The 22,012-nt window shown below is 55.0% G+C and overlaps 5 protein-coding genes across 5 annotated transcripts; 4 read left to right on the top strand and 1 right to left on the bottom strand.

Moving 5' to 3' along the window:
- Positions 1 to 686: 686 nt before the first annotated feature.
- Positions 687 to 2,137, top strand: BDP81DRAFT_318410 (uncharacterized protein; the record flags this gene model as incomplete). The annotated part of the gene is made up of 2 exons (XM_060584356.1): positions 687 to 1,437; positions 1,518 to 2,137. The coding sequence occupies 2 exons, from the start codon at positions 687 to 689 to the stop codon at positions 2,135 to 2,137; spliced, it is 1,371 nt and encodes a 456-aa protein (XP_060445869.1).
- An 829-nt stretch (positions 2,138 to 2,966) lies between these two features.
- On the bottom strand, positions 2,967 to 4,478 carry BDP81DRAFT_318380 (uncharacterized protein; the record flags this gene model as incomplete). The annotated part of the gene is made up of 2 exons (XM_060584353.1): positions 2,967 to 3,652; positions 3,704 to 4,478. The coding sequence occupies 2 exons, from the start codon at positions 4,476 to 4,478 to the stop codon at positions 2,967 to 2,969; spliced, it is 1,461 nt and encodes a 486-aa protein (XP_060445868.1).
- A 1,874-nt stretch (positions 4,479 to 6,352) lies between these two features.
- BDP81DRAFT_318511 (YAP-binding/ALF4/Glomulin) lies at positions 6,353 to 8,197 on the top strand (the record flags this gene model as incomplete). Its single annotated transcript, XM_060584364.1, has 2 exons — positions 6,353 to 7,177; positions 7,235 to 8,197. 2 exons carry the CDS (start codon positions 6,353 to 6,355, stop codon positions 8,195 to 8,197), a joined length of 1,788 nt encoding a protein of 595 aa, XP_060445867.1.
- A 1,948-nt stretch (positions 8,198 to 10,145) lies between these two features.
- Positions 10,146 to 14,066, top strand: BDP81DRAFT_318464 (glycosyltransferase family 28 domain-containing protein; the record flags this gene model as incomplete). The annotated part of the gene is made up of 2 exons (XM_060584360.1): positions 10,146 to 12,803; positions 12,894 to 14,066. The coding sequence occupies 2 exons, from the start codon at positions 10,146 to 10,148 to the stop codon at positions 14,064 to 14,066; spliced, it is 3,831 nt and encodes a 1,276-aa protein (XP_060445866.1).
- Positions 14,067 to 16,343: 2,277 nt separating this feature from the next.
- On the top strand, positions 16,344 to 17,163 carry BDP81DRAFT_393935 (uncharacterized protein; the record flags this gene model as incomplete). Its single annotated transcript, XM_060587885.1, has 3 exons — positions 16,344 to 16,382; positions 16,445 to 16,943; positions 16,994 to 17,163. 3 exons carry the CDS (start codon positions 16,344 to 16,346, stop codon positions 17,161 to 17,163), a joined length of 708 nt encoding a protein of 235 aa, XP_060445865.1.
- Between the last annotated feature and the right edge of the window lie 4,849 nt (positions 17,164 to 22,012).

Genomic DNA, 22,012 nt, shown 5'->3' with positions numbered 1-22,012 from the left:
TGAGAGAGAGGATCAGGGGGGGGGAAAAGGTGTCAGACGGAACCCGTGGACAGCTTCAACGGCAACTCAGAGTTCCAACGCAATCGACCATTCACACAAACATCCAGGACCTAAAGACAGGGATCCGGGCTCCAAGAAGCTCGCGGACCTTGTCACGTCTTTTCTCCCGCAAGCCCCCATCACCATCTGTTCTATCATCTGCGTGTGAGAGTGTACATCCATCCCCCTCCCATGCTCCAATCCTGTTGCTCCCCCGCGAGCATCCCAAACGCTGGTCCAGCCAGCGCCGAGAGCTCGAACCCCGTCCCGCGCATGCATGCATTTCCAGAGAAGAGTCGAAGCGCCCAGGGTTTGCTTTTGAAGCTTGCTCACGTTGTTTTGCTTATTGCGTGCCATGCACTTGCTGTGCTGCGTTTGCAGCTGCGGATACTTGATATCTATTCGTCCCACTTTCAATCATTCGAGCTGTGCCGGGAGTCCGATTATCTTAAGATCAATGGGACGAAAGTGAAAAGCGGTGTTCCAATTCTTCCTCTTCTTTTCCCATTCTTCTCCTTTGTTTTTTTTCCCCTTCTGCTGTTCATCCTTTTTTGCTACCCTCTTCACTTCTATTCGCGCGTTGTGTAGATCACGGCCCGAAGAAGAAAAAAACCCCTCCTTTTTAATACACACATCTCCCATCAACCATGAAGCCCTCACTTTTGTTCCTGGGCGCAGGTCCCGCCCTCGCGTTCCGCGAATCCAAGGTCATCTCCTCGAGCTCCGGCGAGATCTGCATCTCCTCCCAGCTCCTCGCTGCCTCCTCCAACAACGGGCCCATCTGCCGCAACAAGGAAGACCTCCTCGGCGGCCGCGCCGACCAGTTCCCCTTCACGGCGGGCACCTCCTCCGCCTCAGCCTCCTCATCAGATTCAGTATGGACGCACACGTCTCCGTGCTTCAAAAACGGCACAGAGTCCCCCGAATTCTGCATCTACCACGCGGGCAACTACGGCGGCAAAGGCATCTCCATCATCACCGACGCCGACCGCGCCGCCCACATCACCCGCAGCTGGGGCTTCACCAAGCCCGAGGAGCTCGACGGCACGAACCAGCCGCTGCCCAAGTTCGAGGTGGCCAAGGTGCCCGGCAAGGACTACGGTCTGGTCGCCTCGCTGCCCATCAAGCGCGGCGAGATCATCCTGCGCGAGACGGCGAGCTTGTTGATTGATTATGCGGCGTTTAGCCATATCCCGCCGGACGAGATGAAGAAGATGCAGGCGCACGCTGTGGATTTCCTGCAGTTTAAGCACCGTAGTCAGTGGCTCAACATGTCGAGCCACGGGTACCACGGCGATCACCTGTCCATGGTGGACAAGATTCTCGTGACGAACTCGTTTGATGTCGAGATGGATGATGCGAAGCGCGACGATGACTTTTACGCCGTCTTTGTGAACAGTAAGCCCCCCCCTTCCCCTTTTACCCTCTCTCTTGGTTCTTGTACCTGCATCAGAACCCCGGCTAACACGGCATCTCAGCATCCCGCATGAACCACGACTGCCGCCCCAACGTAGACTACTGGTTCGACCCGCGCACCCTCACCCAACGCACCGTCGCCATCCGCGACATCATCCCGGGCGAGGAACTCACCCTCTCCTACATCGACCCCATGCAAACTCGCGCCGCCCGCCGCGAGCGCCTGCACTCCACCTGGGGCTTCCACTGCTCCTGCCACCACTGCATGCAACACCGCCTCAAGACGGACGAGTCGGACCGCCGCGTCGAGCAGATTATCTCGTTGCGCGAGGAGTTCAACGACTACACGCCCGCATCGCGGGCGACGCCGCAGATGGCCGAGTTGTTGATCTCGCTGTATGAGCAGGAGCATAACTGGAGTCTGTTGACGGAGGCGTATACTCTTGCCGCGATTGAGTACAACGGTATCGGGGAGCCGTGGTTGGCGACAAAGTATGCGCGGATGGCGGTCGAGTATGGGCTTACTACGCTGTGGGAGGGCCATGGGGACGTGATTGAGATGACGAAGCTTGCGGAGGATCCGTGGAGCCATTGGAGCTGGATGTTGAGGACGCGCAAGAGGTATAGCTGGGGACCTGGGCCCAAGATTGAATTGGACTTGGATGATGATGATGATGAGTGAGAAGGGGGGTTTATTTCTGCCCTCACTGTAGATGGTGTACGTATGAGATGATTACATCTGGTTCATGGGATTTTGGGAATGGCGTCTGGGATATGGCATAGGGGATTGGAAGAACTACTCTTTTTAGCATCAAAAAGATGAAATCAAATGATATCAAACTACTTCATATTGTCCATGAGATGGTGAATGAGAACTGCTGTCTACTGAGTGAGTGTGGACTCTCTGTGAGCATGTGAAGCCATCTTGGCTCATTCATCCCGTGAGAAGACTCACTACAAATCTACCATCTGATTCCGAGACTCAAATTGCACTCAACCAATCAACGCTACCATGACTAACAGGAACTCTTACAAGCAATGGATGTCATGCAAGTTGATCCAGCCACCGAGGCGGTGCCAGCACTGGGCTACTGCTGGTCACAGCATGTGTAGCAGAACCATCTCATCCTGAATCATGACACAAAGCCGGAGAAACCCATCACGAAAACGAAGTTAAAAAAAAAAGAGACCAAGTGTTTGAATCGTGCATCGCTTGTCCAACATATCTACCAAATGTCATGTCGCTCTGGTATAGCCTCTCCATCGCCCCGCTGAGGCCTCGTCCTGGTTGCGTCTACTAATACTATCCGCTTGCCCCCTTCCCTTTGCCGTGCCCCCCGAATTATGCTTGACGCCGTGAAGAGCGGTTCCGGACCCTGGGTATCATGAACCAAGTGTAATGAGAGGAGTACCAAAGGAGAAACGTCAAACGCCATGAAAACTCCGTCCAGAGAATACATACAAGAGAATGGGGGTACTGCTAACCCTCGAATCCGAGAAACAAAAGATTCTCAAAAAGTGAGTGATGGAAGAAGGGGCGCTTTGCCGTCGGTATGCCAAGTCCCCGTGGTGATGCGAACTTCAAGCTTCCTCTCATGCCGGGCGGCCACCTCGGTCCACGCCTCCACGGTTCGCTCCCACGGCTTGAAATCGAAGGTGTTTAACCAAGTCAACTTGGCCTTGGCACCATCCTCAATCTTGTATTCGAGCTCGTGCTTGCCTGCCCACATGAGAGGCCGTTGCTTGATGGTCATGTGCTTCAACTGAGGCATCGTGTAGGCCATCCGGGCGGCGGCGAGGGATACGTTTTGGCGGAAGTCTACTAGCTCTGAGGATTCATTGATATCGTCGCTCTGCTTGTGCCACTCGGTGTTGTACCAGATGGATCCATAAGAGATGTAGAGAGTCTTGAGCAGCCAAAACTCTGGGTGATACGGGCGGTTCGCCAGGAACGGCTCGGTGTCTTCCGTGCCCATGGGCCAGTGAGGACGTAAGAACTCCCTAATACGGACGACGTTGGTGATGTTGAGCTCCTTAAGATGCTGAGCGGCACGCCGGAGCTTATCACAGAGCTTGGCACCGCTATCGCCTTCAGCGAGCGTCTCGTGGGGAATTTGGCGCCACGATGATATCGTATTGGACGCTATGGTGAGGCATTCAAGTGAGGTGGGCCACTTTGTCATGGAACCGGCGAATTCTGGCCAGTGTTAGTGAGGGGACGTTGAGGGTAACAAGAATTACAACGCACGGTTGAAGTGGATTTTGCGGGTTTCCTTCTTTCGGTCCTTGGTGATGTCGAAACTGGCTTTCCGCAACCCGGGTAGCCGGGCAATGATGTCGGCGTGAGCGGCGGGCATCAGTGCCCGGTGATTCTGAGGGCTCACAGTGAATGATCTTATCACCTTGACCACGGGCAGGCGGTTAACCCGGTCAAACTCCTCATCCTGGCCGACGAAGTCGATCCAAGAGTCTGCGAAACGCTTTTCGCCGATATCTTTGATATTCCACCTGCGTCGTTGCCACAGCTCAAAGTTGGCGTTGCGGAGGTCGCTGGGTGAGGATATGCTCAGTGAGAAATCGATGCCTTCGCGAGTCGAATCCTCGGGTGTCCAAGAATTCATGGTCTTAAACAGACGGTAAAATGCAAGAGTAAAGCAGGCGTTATTCTCGGCCTTGTCCTCCCAGGTCTCCTTCTTTTCGCAGGGATCATTGTCGTAGGTAGGCAAGTCAACGTGTAGGTTGATCCGCTTGACGAGACTGCGGCGAGAGCCGACCATGGAAGACTCAAAGTCGTCCAGGTTGGCAAGGGTGACTTTGAGGACGGAGAAGTTGAAACGCTCGACGATGGCCTGCCACTCCTTGCAGACCAAGGCGTAGTCGGCGAGGGAATCGGACTCATCACCGTAGCGCCAGTGATCGACGACACTCTCAACCACGGCTGCACGGAGTTCCGCCGGGAGCTGACAAAACCTGTCCATTCTGCTCGCGGGCACCTCCGATATCGATACTCCGGGAGAGGACATGGTGGAAGGTGAGGAATAGAACGAAAAAAGACTGCTTTGCCCTGCAAAAGGCACGAGTGAGGTTACGGGATGAGACGGCACGACGTTGACTTGAGTTCGGCTGTAGCCCGCCCAGTCCGCTGAGGCTGCAGTCGGTAACTGTCGGTCAGAGCAAGGTCAGGTAGGGCGTTGGCTTGGGGTTGGGTAGGGGCGGGGAGGAGCCACCTGATCAGAATGGGAAGGAGGGGACACAAGGGTACATTTCGAGGCGTGAGCGTTTGGCGAGGCAGGAAGTACTCCGTACGGTATTTGTTACTCAGATGGACGAAATTCCTTGAAGTACCTGTCCGCTCTTTTCGTTAGTGGTGACGTGACCGGATGGTGGTACTTCGTAATAGTCGGGTAGTAAGGTAGCGGTGGTGGTGGTGGTGGTGGTGGTGGTGGTCAGGGAACCTGGGACGAATAGCGGGTGCGGGGTGTCACAGGCAGTTGCTTGTTGGAGGCGGTGGATGGCAGGTGGCGCCGGATGGCCTTGACGATGAACCTGTACGCGAGCAATTGTTCTGCTATTTTCTTTGAGCCTGCCGTCTTTAGATCTGCCAGACCTTGCGTTTGTACGATGCTCTCAAACGAGGTTCAAAGGCAAGGGAGACAGACATACGAGAGAGGCGGTGATGGAGGGGTACGGTGTACTTCCATCAAGGTACTTCCGGATACCTTTGGTTCTTGGGGCATCTGTAATCGCTTCCCCGGTCCAAGGTGTCTTATCGAAGTGCATCCCGCTATCTTGGCCCGCTCCACTTTCTCTATCGATAACAATTAACAGGAGGGATAGCGCGGGACCGATAAGACTTCCCATGGGTGGGACACTGGCAGCTGGAGGAGGAGGAGGTGGGCGGCATGGCGGGTGAAGTGGTTCCTCGAGACTCAGACTTCCGACTTCCCGGTCCTGTCCTGTCCCTCAGGATTCAGGTTTCTTCAGGGTCCATTCCCGTTCCCGCAGATTAAAGGGATGGGGACTGTCCAGTTTCGTCGTCTGTTCGGATGCTTCCATTGTCAAGCATAAATCAAACACGAGCCGATCTTCCATCCGCAACCTGTTCTCCCGTACCGTGTTAGGTACGTTAACCGTAAGGATAGTCCTGAGAATTTCTCAGATCTCAGCCTCCCACCCGACGTCTCGTCGCAGGCCACTTCACCGCCAAGGCCTGGCCCCAGCCAGTGTTGCGGGCTGGAGCCAGCCTGGTCTGGCACGCTGTATTACCCGATGGCACCGGGTTTCACTGTGCCTCTGGCGGTGCCTGGCCACTGACACGTCTGCACCAACGACCTCTCCACCGTCCTTGAGGCGGGGCCATCCTCAGGGTTCAGACCTGGCGGGACCTCTTCAGATGCAGCAGATTCCAGTGGGGTGAACCTGACCTATAAAGTGTTCCAGCGGGATCCTCTCTGAATCAGGGCTAGTGCGGGGTTGCTGCTGCGCCCACTGCTGGCATTTCTGGGCCTGTCGTTGACGGTTGACTGCAATCGCCCGCCTCAATCCCCCCCCCCTTTCGTGGAGTGGTGAGCTGCTGGTGAGGTGCTAATTATATTGCCTGGTGGAGAGAAATTTGGAGTTGGAACCCTGCCGTGCCTGCCCAGGTCCGATGTGGTCCTCCTCTCTCACGCCTTCCCTTCCATCTCTCAGGTGCTGAAAGCTCCGATGACGAAACGAGAACAGGCACAGTTTATTTTCTTCTTTTCTTCACCCCGTCTGCCCCCCCCCTTCTGTCGTTTGCCGAGTCCTCATCAGCCCAGACTTTTCTTCAACGACCATCGACCGACCCCTCCCAATGCCACAGAGGACCCTCGAGTAGTTGAACACCATGATTGAAGCGACGAATCCTCCTCTTGCCATGGCCGACAAGCCCAGCCCCCTCCAGGCTCTGCGCGAGTCCAAGCCGCCCGCCACAGACACATTCACCTACCTAACCATCATCGGCGAGGTCCTGTCCCCCGAGATCCTGCCTGATCTCAACGAAATCCTTCAAGACACTCAGCTCACCCAGGACATCGGATGGGACTTGGTCGAGATGCTCGTGCCCGTCCAAGGCAGCGAGCAATGCCTCGAGACCATTGCTCAGCTGGGCAACCCGCGCGAGGTCATCCTCAAGGTTCTCGAGGTTCTGGAAAAGACCGTCGACGAAGCCACTGACGAGGAAGACGACCCCGCGACGACGGCGACATTCGTTCACCTGGTCGGCATGTTGAGCATCCTGCACAAGCGGTTGAACGTCGCGCGCCCCTCCCGTTTCGTTCATACGACCCTGCAGAGCGTCTACCGCTCCTACCATCCCCGCAATCCCGAAATGACGGCTGCAGTCATTGCCCTTGTCCGCTCCCTTTCTGGCGATAAGCGCCCGCCGCTCCCTACCCGCCAGTCCAGCAACAAGCTCGATACTCCCTTCACGAAGAGCGATCCCACAAAACACGCACCAGACCCCGAGGCCGCACACAAGCAGCAGTTGGCGCCGACGGACCCTGACACGACCAAGAGACTGCTCCAATCCTTCATCACCTGCATCATCGAGGCCTACGTCAACTGTACGGGCATGGAATGGGCCTCCCGACTGTTGGAATTCTACAACCCAGAGCGTGTCGTGATTCGCAAGAGCGTGTTGCGTGCCTTTAAGGAGGACACTGATCTTTTGGCGAGGGACGCTCTGGTTGGCCAATTAGTCGTATGTACATTCGTCTGATGGTGCTCGGACGGACGAACTTGCTAACAATTAACTCAGGCACTTGCAGGAGATCTCGGCTTAAACAGAGTGCGTGCTCTTTCCGTCAAGGACATCTTTGAGGGCGCCATCCCCAACAACCCGCTGGCGGTCGAGACCGATGACCTCAGCCCCGACAACATCAAGCTCTCCACCGGAGGTGTCTGGTGCCTGGTTGCATACTGGCTCTTCTCGGCCGAGGTGTTCGATGCGGACTACGAACAGGTCCAGATGACCATGTTCCCCGATCATGTCAAGCTCCTCCAAAACTTCTTTGGCGAGCACCCGCAGTCGCGCATCGTCGGAAACCCTGGCACCACCGAAGCTCTCATCGTGATGGGACTCTGGCTGGAAAACTATAAGCGCATCTCGCCTTCAGAGGGCGATTTCATGCCATACCACCACCTCCTCACACTTGTCTCCGTGTTCCACCCATCACTGTCGGTTCGCAATGTTTCGACGACCCTCGCTGGACTCGTCCTGCACGACGACCCCGATGATAGCGACCGGCTCAAGATTTTGGAGGATCTCCTCGAGAACTGCATCTTTTCCGCCCTGCAGGCTTCTGCGGTGACGTGGTTGCGAGAAGAGTTGATTGTGGCCCAAAAGCGCAAGCTCACGAACAGATTCTCGACAACGGACGCAGTTGAGACGCTTCAGTACGTCTTGTTTCCCAACATGGCATTCCTCAAGGAGCAGTCCGTTCCCGAAATCTGGGAATACTGGGTGCAGAACTTCCCCTTCCACCTGCAAGTTGCCAATTTTGCCTACTTCCTGTTTGCCGGCACGAGCTTCCAGCACTTGGTGCCGGCCAGCATGCCGGGCGCCGTGGAGCAGCGCTACGTCGAGCCCCTGCTGCACGCTGTCAAGACGTTGCAGACGGCGCTTGAGAAGAAGGAAGTGGACGACCAAGGACAGGGCGACGAGGTCAAGACACAGCTCGACATCCTGACGATGCGGTTAAAGAGCTTGCCTCTGCAGTAAAAGTTGTGGTTGATGTACATTGGACGCTGGATATCATGGGTAGCCCCGGCGCGGGTAAGCCGAGATGCTCTGTGGTATGGGCTTTGCATTTCCGGGAGTAGGTTCATGGCGGAGTCTCTTATGAGTTACGAATTACTTTGGCTGCTGAGCAACGAGCAGCTGTACGAATTTAAAACAAAAAGTTCTTCCAAATATTCTGCTAGCTAGATGTGATGCTTTGTGGCGTCTGCTCGTCAGAATTTACCATAGGGAAGCTCAGGGTCTAGAAGCGGGCCGCGGTGAAGTGCGAGAGACTACGGATATCTGTCATATCAAACTCACACCACCAAATGCACGGAATACATTCCACTGGCGGCCACACGTGTCGTCTCATCGACTGCGGACCCACGCGATTCTCAAGTGGCATACGGAGTGGACGGCGTCAGTGCGGAAAGGGGGAATGTCTAGAAGCCCGTCACTCTTCCCCCGAAAGCCGCATGGTTCTAAACACCTGCTCTGACGATCCACGGTCGACTTGGACGCTCTGGGGATGAGGACGTTGTCACGGTTGTTCAAATGCCGTCAGGGGGAGACGCGGACTGTGGCGAGTGATTCGTGGCTGTGCACCATCGATCCTTTAGCAGATCCTCGATCTATTGGGCCAGGAGAGCTCGAGGTAATACATCCGAAGCATAAGTGTGGCGCCAGTACCTTAGCTCCTGTCCAGAAAGCCAGATCCGGACTTCCAGATGTGCATGTTTGGAGGACGCAGGTGGTCCAAGGGGCTCGAGCCCAATTTGGCTTCATGTGGGAAACAAACTGGCAAATCCCAACGCAAGTCTCACCATTTCATTTCATCTCGGTTGAGGGGGGGGGGCAGGTTGGCCGGTTTGCGTACCTTCCGTCATGCTGTACCTGGCTTGTCTCACCGCAGATCGTCAACGTGATTCGATTGAAATGAGAGCAATGTGTTGTCAACGAAGTAACGTTGTTTACCCCAAATTGCAAGAAAAAAAAACCTCGAGTGAGGCGCTGAGGATGATGGCCCGGGGGAGAGTCTCCGGATTCGCAGATTGCCTCTTGGGCGGTTTGGCACGGGCCAGCCCGGCCCAGCCAATGTCATCGCGTCGCACAGACCAGGAAGCTACCTCATCGGCAGGGGCGCACCCTTGCAGATAACCGGCTTAGCGTCACCTTCGGGAAGTGATGTCATTTTTAGACCAGGGGGTGGTTGGAAAGGAAATTCCAGCTCTGCACCTCTGCACATCTGCACCTATACACTGCTGCAACTGCTGCGCTGCTAACCCAAGGTACGGAGTACAGATGGATGGCTTTGGAAACAGCAAAGTAAGAACCGCCTCAGTTCCTGTCCACGTCCCCAGTGCGCAAGCCGCGGCCGCGTCCAGGCGCCCTCCTTCCTGTGCAGTACCTTAGGTGTGCTCCTCCTCCCGCGGCCCGCCTCGCCCAGCAAGCTTGCTTTTCGTGTGAAACTTTCCATGGGCCGGACAGGTCCCCAGGTCCCCTCTCTGCTGTAAGGTACCTACCTCATTATTCCCGGAACCAAACGAACTGGGCCATGAGGGTTGTGTCGGGATTCTTTATGCCTCCCGTCCGTCCTTTCGCCTCCTTAGCTTGCGGAGTTCGATCTTTAGTTCCCTTTCCTCGCTCCGGACGTCAACCTCTGCGTGACAACCTACCTCGCCAAGAACAAGTGACGCGACTTGCACACCCAGACTATCTTCGCCCCTAAGACCTCTTTAGCCACGCTATTTTCAAAACGTATACCTACCATACCTACCTTAATGTCCACATTGGGATGCCAGCCCTGATCTAAACACCAATTTCTCACACACGATCCCAACTCCCCTTCCCATAACCGCAACTCCCCCCTTCCCTTCCGCACCACCGTCATAGACGAAACCCAATTCGAGAGCAGACCTGACACCACACACGCCAACCCGACGCCATCATGGCGCACCCAACCACCGCTGCACAACTGGCCTTGGGCACGACGACCGAGTCCGAGGCGACGGCGACCCCTCCTCCCGAGCAGCTTCACATTGACGAAATAGACCGCGATGGACGACACATTGGTGTCGTGCGAGACGAGGACAGAAACATTGTCTACCCATCCTTTGTACCACCCGAGATCGACTCGCCGAATGCTCGATCACCCCAGTCAACGACCGCGCCTACGGTTCCCGAGATACCACCAAAGGACGACAAGACCACAAAGACCGAGTCGGCCCCGAATGACCACTCTGACCATATCGAGGTGCCCGGCACGTCGAACACTCAGGAACGCCCTCCCATGGACAAGAGGTGGAGGACCGAGGCGCCTGATCGAAAGGCTGGCCAGGGCAGCACGGCACGGCGGAATGTCCCCAAGCGATCCGGAACATCATACCTCGATAGGGCACTCTGGGAGGCCGACAGAGGAGATTCGAGCTCGAGCTCCAGCTCCAGCGATTCCTCCGATGATGAGAACTCTCAAGACATCAGAACCCCGGCCGAGAAGAAAAAGGCACAAGAAAAAGCCAATGCGAAGCGGCAAAAAGAGATTGCGGAGCGCTACCGCCGCTTCCACGTCGGCAACGACAGCTACAACACCAAGGGCAAGGTGAAGAAGGACGGCCGCCTGCGTATCTCGGTCAAGGAGACGGCCAATACGGGCTACTTGGCCAAGGCGTTGGGACAGGCCGTCAAGAAAGTGGTACCGGTGCCCGAAGGCGAGGAGCAGGGCGAGGATGGGCAGCGACCACCCGTGTCACGCCTCTCCTCCGCTACCACGGCCACCGCCGATCGTGAACCGAAGCCGCGCTTGAATATTGTCATTATGGTCATTGGCTCTCGAGGTGACGCGCAGCCGTTCCTAAAAATTGGCAAGATTCTCAAGGAGGATTATGGTCATCGCGTGCGTATTGCAACGCACCCCGCCTTCCGCGAGTTTGTGGAGAAGGACTCTGGCCTCGAGTTCTTCTCGGTCGGCGGCGACCCCTCCGAGTTGATGGCTTTCATGGTCAAGAATCCTGGCATGATTCCGACTCTCGATGCCGTCAAGGCGGGAGACATTGGACGACGACGATCGGCCATGGCGGAGATGTTTGACGGATTCTGGCGAGCTTGCATCAACGCCACGGACGACGAGAAGGATGTCCACAACCTCAAAATGATGGGTGAGAAGGATCCCTTCATCGCCGACGCCATCATTGCCAACCCTCCCAGCTTCGCCCACATTCACTGCGCTGAAGCTCTCGGAATTCCCTTGCATCTCATGTTCACGTTCCCATACACCCCAACGCAAGCTTTCCCTCACCCCCTGGCCAGCATCAAGAAATCCAACGTGGATCCCGGGTACACCAACTTCATCTCATATCCCCTGGTCGAGATGATGGTCTGGCAAGGTCTGGGCGATTTGGTCAATGACTTCCGCGTCAAGACCCTCGGATTAGACGCTGTCTCGACACTTTGGGCCCCGGGAGCAACCTACCGCCTGCACGTGCCCTTTACCTACCTCTGGAGTCCTGGTCTCGTCCCCAAGCCCCACGATTGGGGTGAAGAAATTGACGTCTCCGGTTTCGTCTTCCTCGACTTGGCTTCGACTTTTGAGCCACCCAGCGACCTGGAGAAGTTCTTGGATGCAGGAGAGCCACCTATCTACATTGGGTTCGGCTCTATCGTTGTCGATGATGCCGACCGTTTTACCCAGATGATCTTCGAGGCCGTTGAACTTGCCGGAGTTCGCGCCCTCGTGTCCAAGGGCTGGGGCGGCTTGGGAGGCGATGAAATGGACGTCCCCGATAATATTTTCATGCTGGAGAACACGCCTCACGACTGGCTGTTCCCTCGAGTAAAGGCCTGCGTCATCCATGGCGGAGCCGGAACCACTGCTATCGCTCTCAAGTGCGGTCTGCCGACCATGGTTGTACCCTTTTTCGGCGACCAGCATTTCTGGGGAAGCATCCTAGCGACAAGCAAAGCCGGGCCCGAGGCCGTGCCCTACAAGCAACTCGACGCCGAGAAGCTCGCCGAGGGCATCAAGTACTGCCTAACGGACGAGGCGAAAGAAGCGGCCGCCAAGGTCGCCAAGGATATTGAATTAGAAGGTGACGGTGCCAAGAACGCCGTGCGGTCATTCCACCACCATTTGACGCTGGGAGGCATGAACTCGATGCGCTGCTCTATTTTGCGAGACCGTCCGGCTGTCTGGACGCTGAAGAACACCAATGTCAAGCTCAGCGCGCTCGCCGCTGATATCATTGTCGAGGAAGGGCAGCTTTCTTGGAAGAAACTCAGACTGTTGCGGCACACGGAATGGAACGACTTTGAGGGCCCTGGCGAACCGGTGACTGGTATCGCGGGCTCTCTTGCCGGAACGATGGGCAACGTCTTTGGTGGGATCGGCAGTGTTCCTTACAGAATTGCCAAGACGTCACATAAGCGCAAGGAGAAGAAGGATAAGAAGAAGAAGTTGAGGGCCCTCCGAGACAAGCGCACGAGCGCCAAGGAACGGAAGGCTGCGACCAACGGCGAGACCAGCAACGGTGCGCTTCGACCACAGGAGGGCGATGACGACAACTCGAAGGAGGGAGATAAGGCGAAAGCAAAGGGCGAAGATGACAGTAAAGTACAGAAGAATGAAGACGAAGGGAAAGCCAAGGACGGAGATGAAGGCAAAGCAGAGAAGGGAGACGACAAGAAGAAGAGTCAGGGAGAGCAATCCCAAGCCAACGGAAACGCCTCTTCTGCAAGACCGGGTGCGCAAGAACGACGCGATACAATGTCTTCAATCGACACCGGAACCACCGTCGACGATGCCGTTGGAGACTACGCCACTGAAGTTGGCGAGGGTGTTGGTAAATCGGCACAAGCCCTCGCGAGGGCACCGGTAGACTTATCCATGGCCATCGCTCAAGGATTTCACAATGCTCCTCGCCTATACGGTGATGATACTGTTCGACGCCCGCCACGTGTCACCGGTATCAGCTCCGGATTGAAGGCCGCCGGCAAGGAATTCGCTTACGGCATTTACGACGGCACGACGGGCCTCGTTCGCCTGCCAGTCAGGGGTGCCAAGAAGGAGGGCGTCAAGGGGTTCGTCAAGGGAACAGGCATGGGTCTCACAGGATTCGTACTCAAGGACCTCAGCGCCATCATCAGTCCCTTTGGCTACACTCTGAAGGGCATTGCCAAGCAAGTCGAACGGAAGAAGCAGCCCGACCGAGTCGTCCGTCGGGCTCGTCTTGTACAAGGTCAACGCGAAAGACGGAACCTGCCTGGCGATACCAAGAAGCAAACAGACAAGGACGTAATTACTGGGTGGTACACCATCCACGAACTTCTGGAGACCCTCGAGGCCGAGAAGAAGCAAGGTATCAAGGGGGTGTTCTCGCACAAGAAGCAGCGCGTCAACCACGCCGCCTTTGAGAGTGTCGACATTGCCGACCGCACTCTCCAGGCGATCAAGAAGGGTGAGGATATGAGCACCGTCGTCGGCACGGAGAAGGAGCTTCGAAAAGCGGACGAGAAGTTGAAGAGCCCTGCGACTAGACATAGTGTTGATACGAGGCGGTCGACCGAAACCGCGCGGGCGCGCAAGTCTGCCGAGGATCAGGATGGCTCCGAGGGCTCGGATAAGAACTCGTCCAAGAGAAACCATGACATCGCGGAGAACGAGGAAGGAGAGGCGCGGGCCGAGGCGGCAGACCGTGCGGACGCGAGAGACAAGGCTGCCGCGGAAGACGCACAAGACAGAGCGGAGGCTTCTGGGTCCAAGTCTCACGATGGAGCCCAGGTTAATGGTACGGCTGGCGGGGGGCACAAGACGCAGCCAGAGGAGGACGGGCATCGGCGGCCCAGCGTTGATCGCGCGAGGTCGGCTCAGGTTTAGGAGTTTGGGAGGCTTTCGTCTGTATGGCGTTTCTTTTGTTTTTTGAGTGGGTGAGAAAGAGAGAGAGATTTCCAAATCAGACAGACAGACACACCCACATCGCCCAGGCATGTTCGGTACATGCGTTGTTTGGCGTTTGGGACTCTTTTTAGATACTTTTTGACTTATACCCCCACCCCCTTTTCCGATACTGCTTGTTAGGAGTAGCGAGTAGTTTTCTAATTGAGCTAATATCCAGTGCGGCGTTCTGCTGTGTTTTTTTGGTTGTGAACAATACATCTGCCGCGTCTTCACGCACCATTAAGAGAGGACACGAACAGGGTCCACGATGAGGACACATAGAAAACAGACCAACAAAGATATCAACGTACTCAAAGGTCCTGGCTGAGTCTGGAAACATCTCGACATGTGAGACGGACCTGCTTGGGGTTGCGGAGGTATGTATCCGTGGTGCTTCCAATCTCTGCAGAAGACAACGTCTAATACTGGGGCGGCGAACATTTAACCGTATACATCGTGGTACTAGGTAGGTTCTGCCCGTGGTTGCGAGATGTAGCATGTGGATCTGTGGGGTTGAGGAATTTGACGTCCAAGGTAGCCTCTCTGCTCACAGCTTCGCTAATCTTATCCGAGAACACAAGGCAGATTCCTACTCAGGTAGTCCACAGACATCCAAGCCAGGAGACCTGGAAGGATACCACTTGTTGGGGAAAGGTACCTTAATGAGCACGGGAGGTAGCAGGAGCTCGATTCGGAGAAACCTGCTGTTAGACTCCCAAGATCGGTAAGTAGACCATTGGCTTACAACGGCTTGACGGATCCCTCTTCTTCCAACAAATATACACACGCTCACAGTCTCCGAAGTGGTGTGGTGGAAGGTGTCGCTGCAAATGACGAGGTTAATCGGCGGGGTCGAAGTTGGTTGATATCTATCGGCCAAAAGGTCCGTCGGTCGACGACTCCTGACTCCAGCGACGTCGAGTAATATATATCAACCTAACCTATCGTGTTTGTCACTGAAGGGTTTAGGTTCGAGTGTTACGATTCTATAGTGAATAACTCATGATAGTTGTCAGATAAAGCAGCATAATAACTAGAGACGTAGGGCGACGATGGTTGGAGGACGTACTTAACCTTAAACCAGGATATCTAATTCGTGATGTCAAGGTATCTTCAAGGCCAAGTCTTTCATCTGCCTACCTAAGGCAGACATCTTTCGGAAATCGACAGGAGTTGAATGTGGTATTTTTATCCCAAGAACCCTCACCGCCCGCATGGTCACTTTGCGGAAAAAAAAACCGAAAAGAAATTCAGGAGGAAGCACCCAGGCTGCTTCGAGGGTTGGATCGTACCTTCCTCATCTTTGACATCAACTGCTCATTCTCAAGCACGTGTGCCTTCACCTCCTTCCTTCCCGCACCCCCGGCCCTCCGACTTTTTCACCTTCCCCCATCCTTCGTGAGCTAGAAAACCTCGACCCAACACACACACACACACACACACTTACCGATACTCGACAGAAAGAAATCACCGACGATCAGACTTCTAGAAACGGCAGCGGCCTCGCCTTCGACAATCCCAGAGACCGCCCCGGCCGCAACCCGCTCGGTCCCAATGGGCAGATGAGCGGTTCAGCGGGCCGTCACAGAGGCGGTCGCATCGAGAAGACTGTCATCAAAGATCTCGCTTCCACGATGAAGAATGGCCAAATGGATCGACAGACCCCACTGACCCCAGACCTGTGACAAAAGTTCATGGAGGATACCAAGCGTGGTTCTGCGGTGTAGGACAGAGACCGGGAGAATCCCGAAGGTTAAGGCACTATGATGGCGCTTGACGGTCTTCCTCCTGCCACCCTGAATTTTGGAGGGGAAGAGGCCATGCATCCGCATGGGTACACTACCGGAAACTTAGAGAATGGAGTCAGAAAAGAGTCTTCCATGTTCGGCAGCGATGCCATGATCGTGGATGAGAAACACGCGACGCAGCAGCAGCAGCGAAACCAGGATCAGCAGATCGAACAGCTCATTCAGTAGCAACGGCATCAATTTGAGCGAGTTCTACTGGAGCAAGAGAGACTCCAGCAGCTGATCCAACAAGAACAGCAGCAGCAGCAGTTCCGGCAGCCTCCCCAACAGCAGCAATTCCAGCAAGTCTTTCAGAAGCAGCAAATGATGTTCCAACAAGTTCTCGAAGAGCAGCGGAAACAGTATGATATGTACCAACTGCAAAGAAATCCCGTGATCGGCCGGTGCGAAAATTGCAACAGAACTGACCATGTCTTGGCTTTCTGTGCAGGCCCGCTCACAGAGCGCGGTGAGTTAGATGGCTGTCCCAAATGCTCCACGACCGCCCATAACTATGATGAGTGCTGCGAGTCGCGAGCCCGGAGAGGCGAGGCGCCGTCGTTGGAGGAGCATTTCCAGTTGCTCGTCGTGAACCGTCGAGGTTTGGCCCAGATTCGGACAGACATTGACATATTCATCCTTGCTTTGGGCTTCGTCGATCAGTTCAAGGGCATCGCGGGCAACATCTTCGTGGGCCATCAAGCCTATCCCTTGTCGCTGGGCAGGAGCCGAGCTATGGCGGAAAACAAGGCTTCGCAGCTGCACTTCGAAAATGCCCCGAATCTCACGTATGGCCCGGATAGTAAGTGCACATCCATCTGGGATGACTCAAGGACTCGACACCTGCAGGCCATCGCCAACAACACCTCGTTCGAGATCCCCAAGGATGCATCTCGCCGATCAACTCACGCGAACCTCTTTGCGGAGAGCTTTGTCTCCGATGACAGCCTGCGCCATGGGCTCGACATGAAGATCCGTTCCGCCCAAGATGGCAATCAAGCGTTGGAAGCCATCAGCAACAATCTTCAAGGTCATGAAGCCCCTACCAAGAGAGTGCAGTGGGCTGTCGAACCGCGTCAGAATACATCCCAGAGTTCACCAACAAGGACTTCAAATGGGGTGCTCAGTTACTCGTCTCATTTACGTTGTATCATCTCAAGGGTGCCGAAAATGCCGAGGAACTCCTGAAGAATGCCATCCGGGCGAAGCACCAATCGATGCGGCTAAAGGAGGCAGAGCTCAACGGCTGATATCTAGGTTGTTAGCTGGGAGATATCAGTCAGCGCATACATCCAGACTCAATGACGAGCGATGAATATGCGCTTGGAAAACGTTGAGTTTTTTGAAGACTTTTAGTTGCTCTGAAATGGCTGCGATGTGGTTCGAGGAGGTTGCGTTTGTGGTGGTGGCTTTTGGCAAGATTGAGACGTAGACCAGAAGGATGTTGAGGAGAGCAGGCTATGGTACAGGTGTTAAGGTAGTTCTGATGAGCTTGAAAGGGGTCAGGCCTGACCCGGCGCCACCGCCTGGCCGGCCGTCTGCAATCCGCCCGTACCTGGCCGCCTGGCTGAGCGTTCTTGGCAGGGAAAGAAATATGTATCTTCTACGTACCCCTTATTGGCACGTGTGCTCGAGACAACTAGTGAGCTTCAGGTCTTCTCACGACGGTACCTACTTCATGAGAACAATACGTGCATCGATCGAGATTTGCTGGGAATACGTTATCTCGACGGTTCTTTTCGATGTAGTTCGAAGTTAGTCACCTTTTACCTTATTCTAACGCGACTACACCTCCAGTCAGACGTTCTCAAATATGGTAGGCAACTCCGGAATCCGATCCCATGCCGAAGGTCGCGCGCCGGAGTGGGGCCGAATATAAAGTGGAGATCGTCGTTGGCCAGCCGTGCAGGACGCTGCTTGAGGTAGGTATTTCGCGGCTTACATCGGCTCCTGTCGAGCCACGTGTATTAAGGTAAGGTAAGGCAACCAGGACTTCCTTATCTAACTACTTACTAACTATCGCGGAGGGAACATGGTTAGTGCCAAAGACTGCACGTCATGCCGTATGAGCTCTGACTGGGGCTTGTCCGACGGGGATAGGGGGCGTGACTGGAGTGACGCTGTTATATGCACTGGAAGTCACTGAAGACACAATTAGTTACGATAGAGTTACGGCCGAATGGAAGTGATTCAGTGGCTCTCCCATGAGTAGAAACCACCACAACCGGTAGGCATTGGTGTGGCAGCATACATCTCGATAGCTAGCCGTGCGGTAACATCCCCTGCTGTGTACAGAAGCATGAGTGCAGAGGCTTTGTCACCAAGCCGCCACGAGCTGCCTCCTCGCTTGCGGCAGGATTTCCTCGGTCTTTCATGTGCGGGCGATACATAAGCCTCACCGGCGACATCGAATTACTACGCAGGTACCGCAGATGGCTTTGGAGCAGTTTTCTTCACCGCTATCATCCGTCATAATTAAGGAGCTGTCAGAGGCGAGTCTGCAGGGATCGCCTGACAAGGGGGGGGGGACAACATTTGATTTTGCCCCCCCCCCCCCCCCTCTTGTCTACTATGGTGGAGCCGGCATGGCATACGCCAGAATGAATTGACGGCGACCTCAGGAACTGTCAACACTGCCAATTCCCCTGCATGGGTCACGTCTTCACGGCCGTTGTGGGCGGAGAGACTTCTGGATGCTGTGGATCCTGCGCAGAGGTATCCGTAGTCCAGCATTCTGCGCAGAAGCAGTCCAGGATCACCTGAAGGATGGATGCTACCGAGCAAGTTCTAGAGTCAATTCAACACCCTAGCCCCGAGGCTCTATTGAATTTCTCCCTCGTACCATAATCCGTGACTGAGTGACTTCATCGTGCCGGGAAATTTGGGAGCCGGCAACGAGGTGTTCAGCTCGGCGGAATGATGCCAACACGGAAGATACGGTCGACGCGCCAAGCAACCTCGGAAGACATTACAGGCCTGGCATTCTGGGACTCACTCGTTGTACATTAACCGACTGGTGTAGATGGAAAAGGCACTGCCGGCTTGGTTAGTCAGGCTCCTTCTGAATGTTCCTTAGAAGTGTCGCGCAGCCCACTTGCCCAATCCGATCCAGCTACTGCGGTGGAAAGGTCGTCACCATGTTGTTGCGTTATCCTAGTATTCGTAAGAAGGTGCGTGATATACATGAGAGGTCCAATTAAGCTCACTTCAGCTCAAGCCAGCACTAAATCTTTCATAAGCAGCAAAGAGCGCATTCGGTACTACGTGCCGACCTCATCGGAGGCGTTTCGACTGCTCGTGGCATGAGGGACAAGGGAGATCCTCCTTTGAGCGTTGAGACGCGAGGCCTTGACCGAGAGTAGCTGCCTCACTGCCAGTGACGGGTAATGGCTTCCGTCTGCCGGGACTGGGATGAAGACTATCGGCCTGTTGTACCCCTGTTGGTACGTCTGTCACAATCCCGAGAGAATGTGAGAGCCGACGCCCGAACCACTGCGCGCGTATCACCCCGCCCGGCCGCATAGTGTATTCTATAAGGCCAATCCACAAATTAGACTATTATCCTCGAAAACTCCTAGGGCGCGTGGGAATTGTCTGATACGCGATGGGTCGGACAGAGACAAGGCTAACGAAACAAACAGGACAGTATGTAAAAAAAATTAAATTTGGTACGCCAAAGGGTACGTCAGGATCCGCAAAAACCAATAGGAATCGACATAACGGCTGCTTCACACTGACGCTCGACCGGGTCGGACTCCACGCACAAGCAGCGTACATCTAAATATCTGTTCATCAAAAAGCTGCATGTTCACGGTCAGCTCATCTCAGCTACCGCACGCTCGGCAGCCCGGACCGGGTGAGTAGGGCGCATTCGCGGCCTCCTCCATTTCAGCTGCGGCACAGCGGCTTCGAAAGAAACGGAGCGAGCTCACATTTCCGACCACACCATCTTGTGGGTAGATATTGTACGGTGGACCGTGGCGCAACTCTGTAGCTCGCCCCCCTTTTCCGCTCAATACATGGATATCTTGGGGGCTACACACTTAATTAAGTGACCCTTGGGTCTGGGACAAGACCCCAACTGCTTGTGCTTGCAGGGGACATGCGGACTGAGCTCGCTACCAGCAGCCTGCTTGCCAAGGGTTGGGTTTTGGATGCAGGTAAAGAATTGCTGCTGGGCCCCCGTGCGGCCAGATCAAAAATTTCTACGGAGTAGTCATTCCAATTTCCGGGGGTGAGCATGAGCTATGTTGAGAATGGCGTGCAATGTTCCTGTGCTGTCACTCCTTGCGAAGTTGCGACGGCGTTGAGCTTGGGATTCTCTTACAAGGGGGCCTGTCAGACCATGAAGGTCTGACAGGGCCCCTGTCCGTGCTGGTGGACCTCGCCTTGCAGACACCAGCAGATAATCTTAAAGATCTGTGTTCCATACGGGTAGATTGTAATTTGTGGTTTGCTCCATCTGCTGGATCTTCTCAAGCTCCGGTCTGTCGCAGCCGCCGCCGTTGGTGGTGTCTTGGTGGGTGCAGAAACACCAGCACGGGGAACGCTCCCTAGTGTCCGGGATTTGCACGGGACGCTAGATGGAACGGGAGACGTTGATCGTGCCACGCCCCCTTCGGTTTTTAACAGGCTACACGGAACACCCGCCGGCGGTGCCCAGTGGGTGGTTTGTTCGGCTTTTGGGGTAGCTTGTATGCAGAGGGAACCGAAGTTGGGTGCGATGGGGCGTGGCACGGTCGAGAGACGGGACTACGGCAAGATAAGGTACTTCGTAGGTAGGGGACACCATCATAGGTGACGTGCTTGACGTGACAGACCAGAGTGCCTCGCCAGACCAAAGTGCCGTGCCAGACCGGAGAGCCGTGCCAGACGATCCAGATTCAGCATGGTACCGTCTGCACATACCTTGGGCCAGTCGTGACCCAAGATCTACCAGCCAACACGCCACATCCACTGGTCTTGGAGGTGCCTGACCCCAAAGTCACCAATGCCGTCTGATTGTCAGGCGAAAACGTGTGCGTTGTACTCGAAACGAGGTTCACTTAAGCTCGCTTTGTTCTACTGTGGAAACATGAGAAGGCCAAGTTCGGACGGCGTACTCCCGTATCATGTTGCCCACAAGACACCCCGAGGTATGGATACCCATGTAAGTCCCAGATAATGAGAAGCCTCCCACTTCAGCATGCTGAGACCTTCTTATGTTCGTTTGATCTAGATAATTGAACATTGACCAGGTAAGCTTTAAATTATTAGTTTAATCTTCGGATGATCCCCGCCAGGTTACCAGCTGTCATGCCGTTGGTGGCAGAGTAGGTACCCGTAGGGACCCCGTTTGTGTGCCAAGGGGGCCAAGGCAGTGTCATCCATGTGCCTTTGTCGTTGTGGAAGCCGCGGATGTGGAAGCACCATCGGCGGCGGCTGGGGCCAATCGTGCCACTCCCCAGCCTCTCGATTCCAGTTTCCCTGTTCGTACACCCGCGCTGGAAGTACTGGGTACGGTAGGCGAGCAATACCAAAACCAGATCCAGGAGGGGTGGTGGGGGTACGATTAGCCTTCCACGAGTCCACGCAGCCCCAAGCAGATGATGGTGGTTAGTTGAACCACGTTCTACCCGTACGGAGTACACTGCGAGAGCATCCCCTTGTGAATTACCAAGTTTTCCACCAGTCCCATGGGCATGCGGCTCGATGAGTGGGAAGCCAGACCGAGGATGGGACTGTGGGAGGAGATAGATGCCTAAAGAGAGCGCCCGCAGAAGGATTAGATGGGTTGTGCTACTTGATATTGAACCTAGATAGATTTGGCTATTGCAAGACGGAACTCGATCGAGCCATAGAGAGGATACGATCAGCATACGTCCAAGATAGTTTGAGGCCATACGGCATAAAGCGATCTATACGAAGTATGTCACGAGGGCCGAAGAAGTACTTTGCAGATTGGCAATCAATCCCGGCAACCGCACGCTTGGTAACTTGGCGTGCCTAGAGGGAACAGAGAGCCAAAACTTGCGAGAAAGAAATTGATTGAGATCGCATTTGGGGCAGTACCCTACCCATTGGAGCTGCAAGGCAGTCCTCTAAACCGCAGATCATTTC

Source organism: Colletotrichum phormii, assembly GCF_030913505.1.
Source record: "Colletotrichum phormii strain CBS 102054 chromosome Unknown BDP81scaffold_9, whole genome shotgun sequence".
NCBI lineage: Eukaryota > Fungi > Ascomycota > Sordariomycetes > Glomerellales > Glomerellaceae > Colletotrichum > Colletotrichum phormii.
The sequence above is the reverse complement of the archived record's forward strand: the minus strand, read 5'-3'. Positions and strand labels throughout refer to the sequence as shown.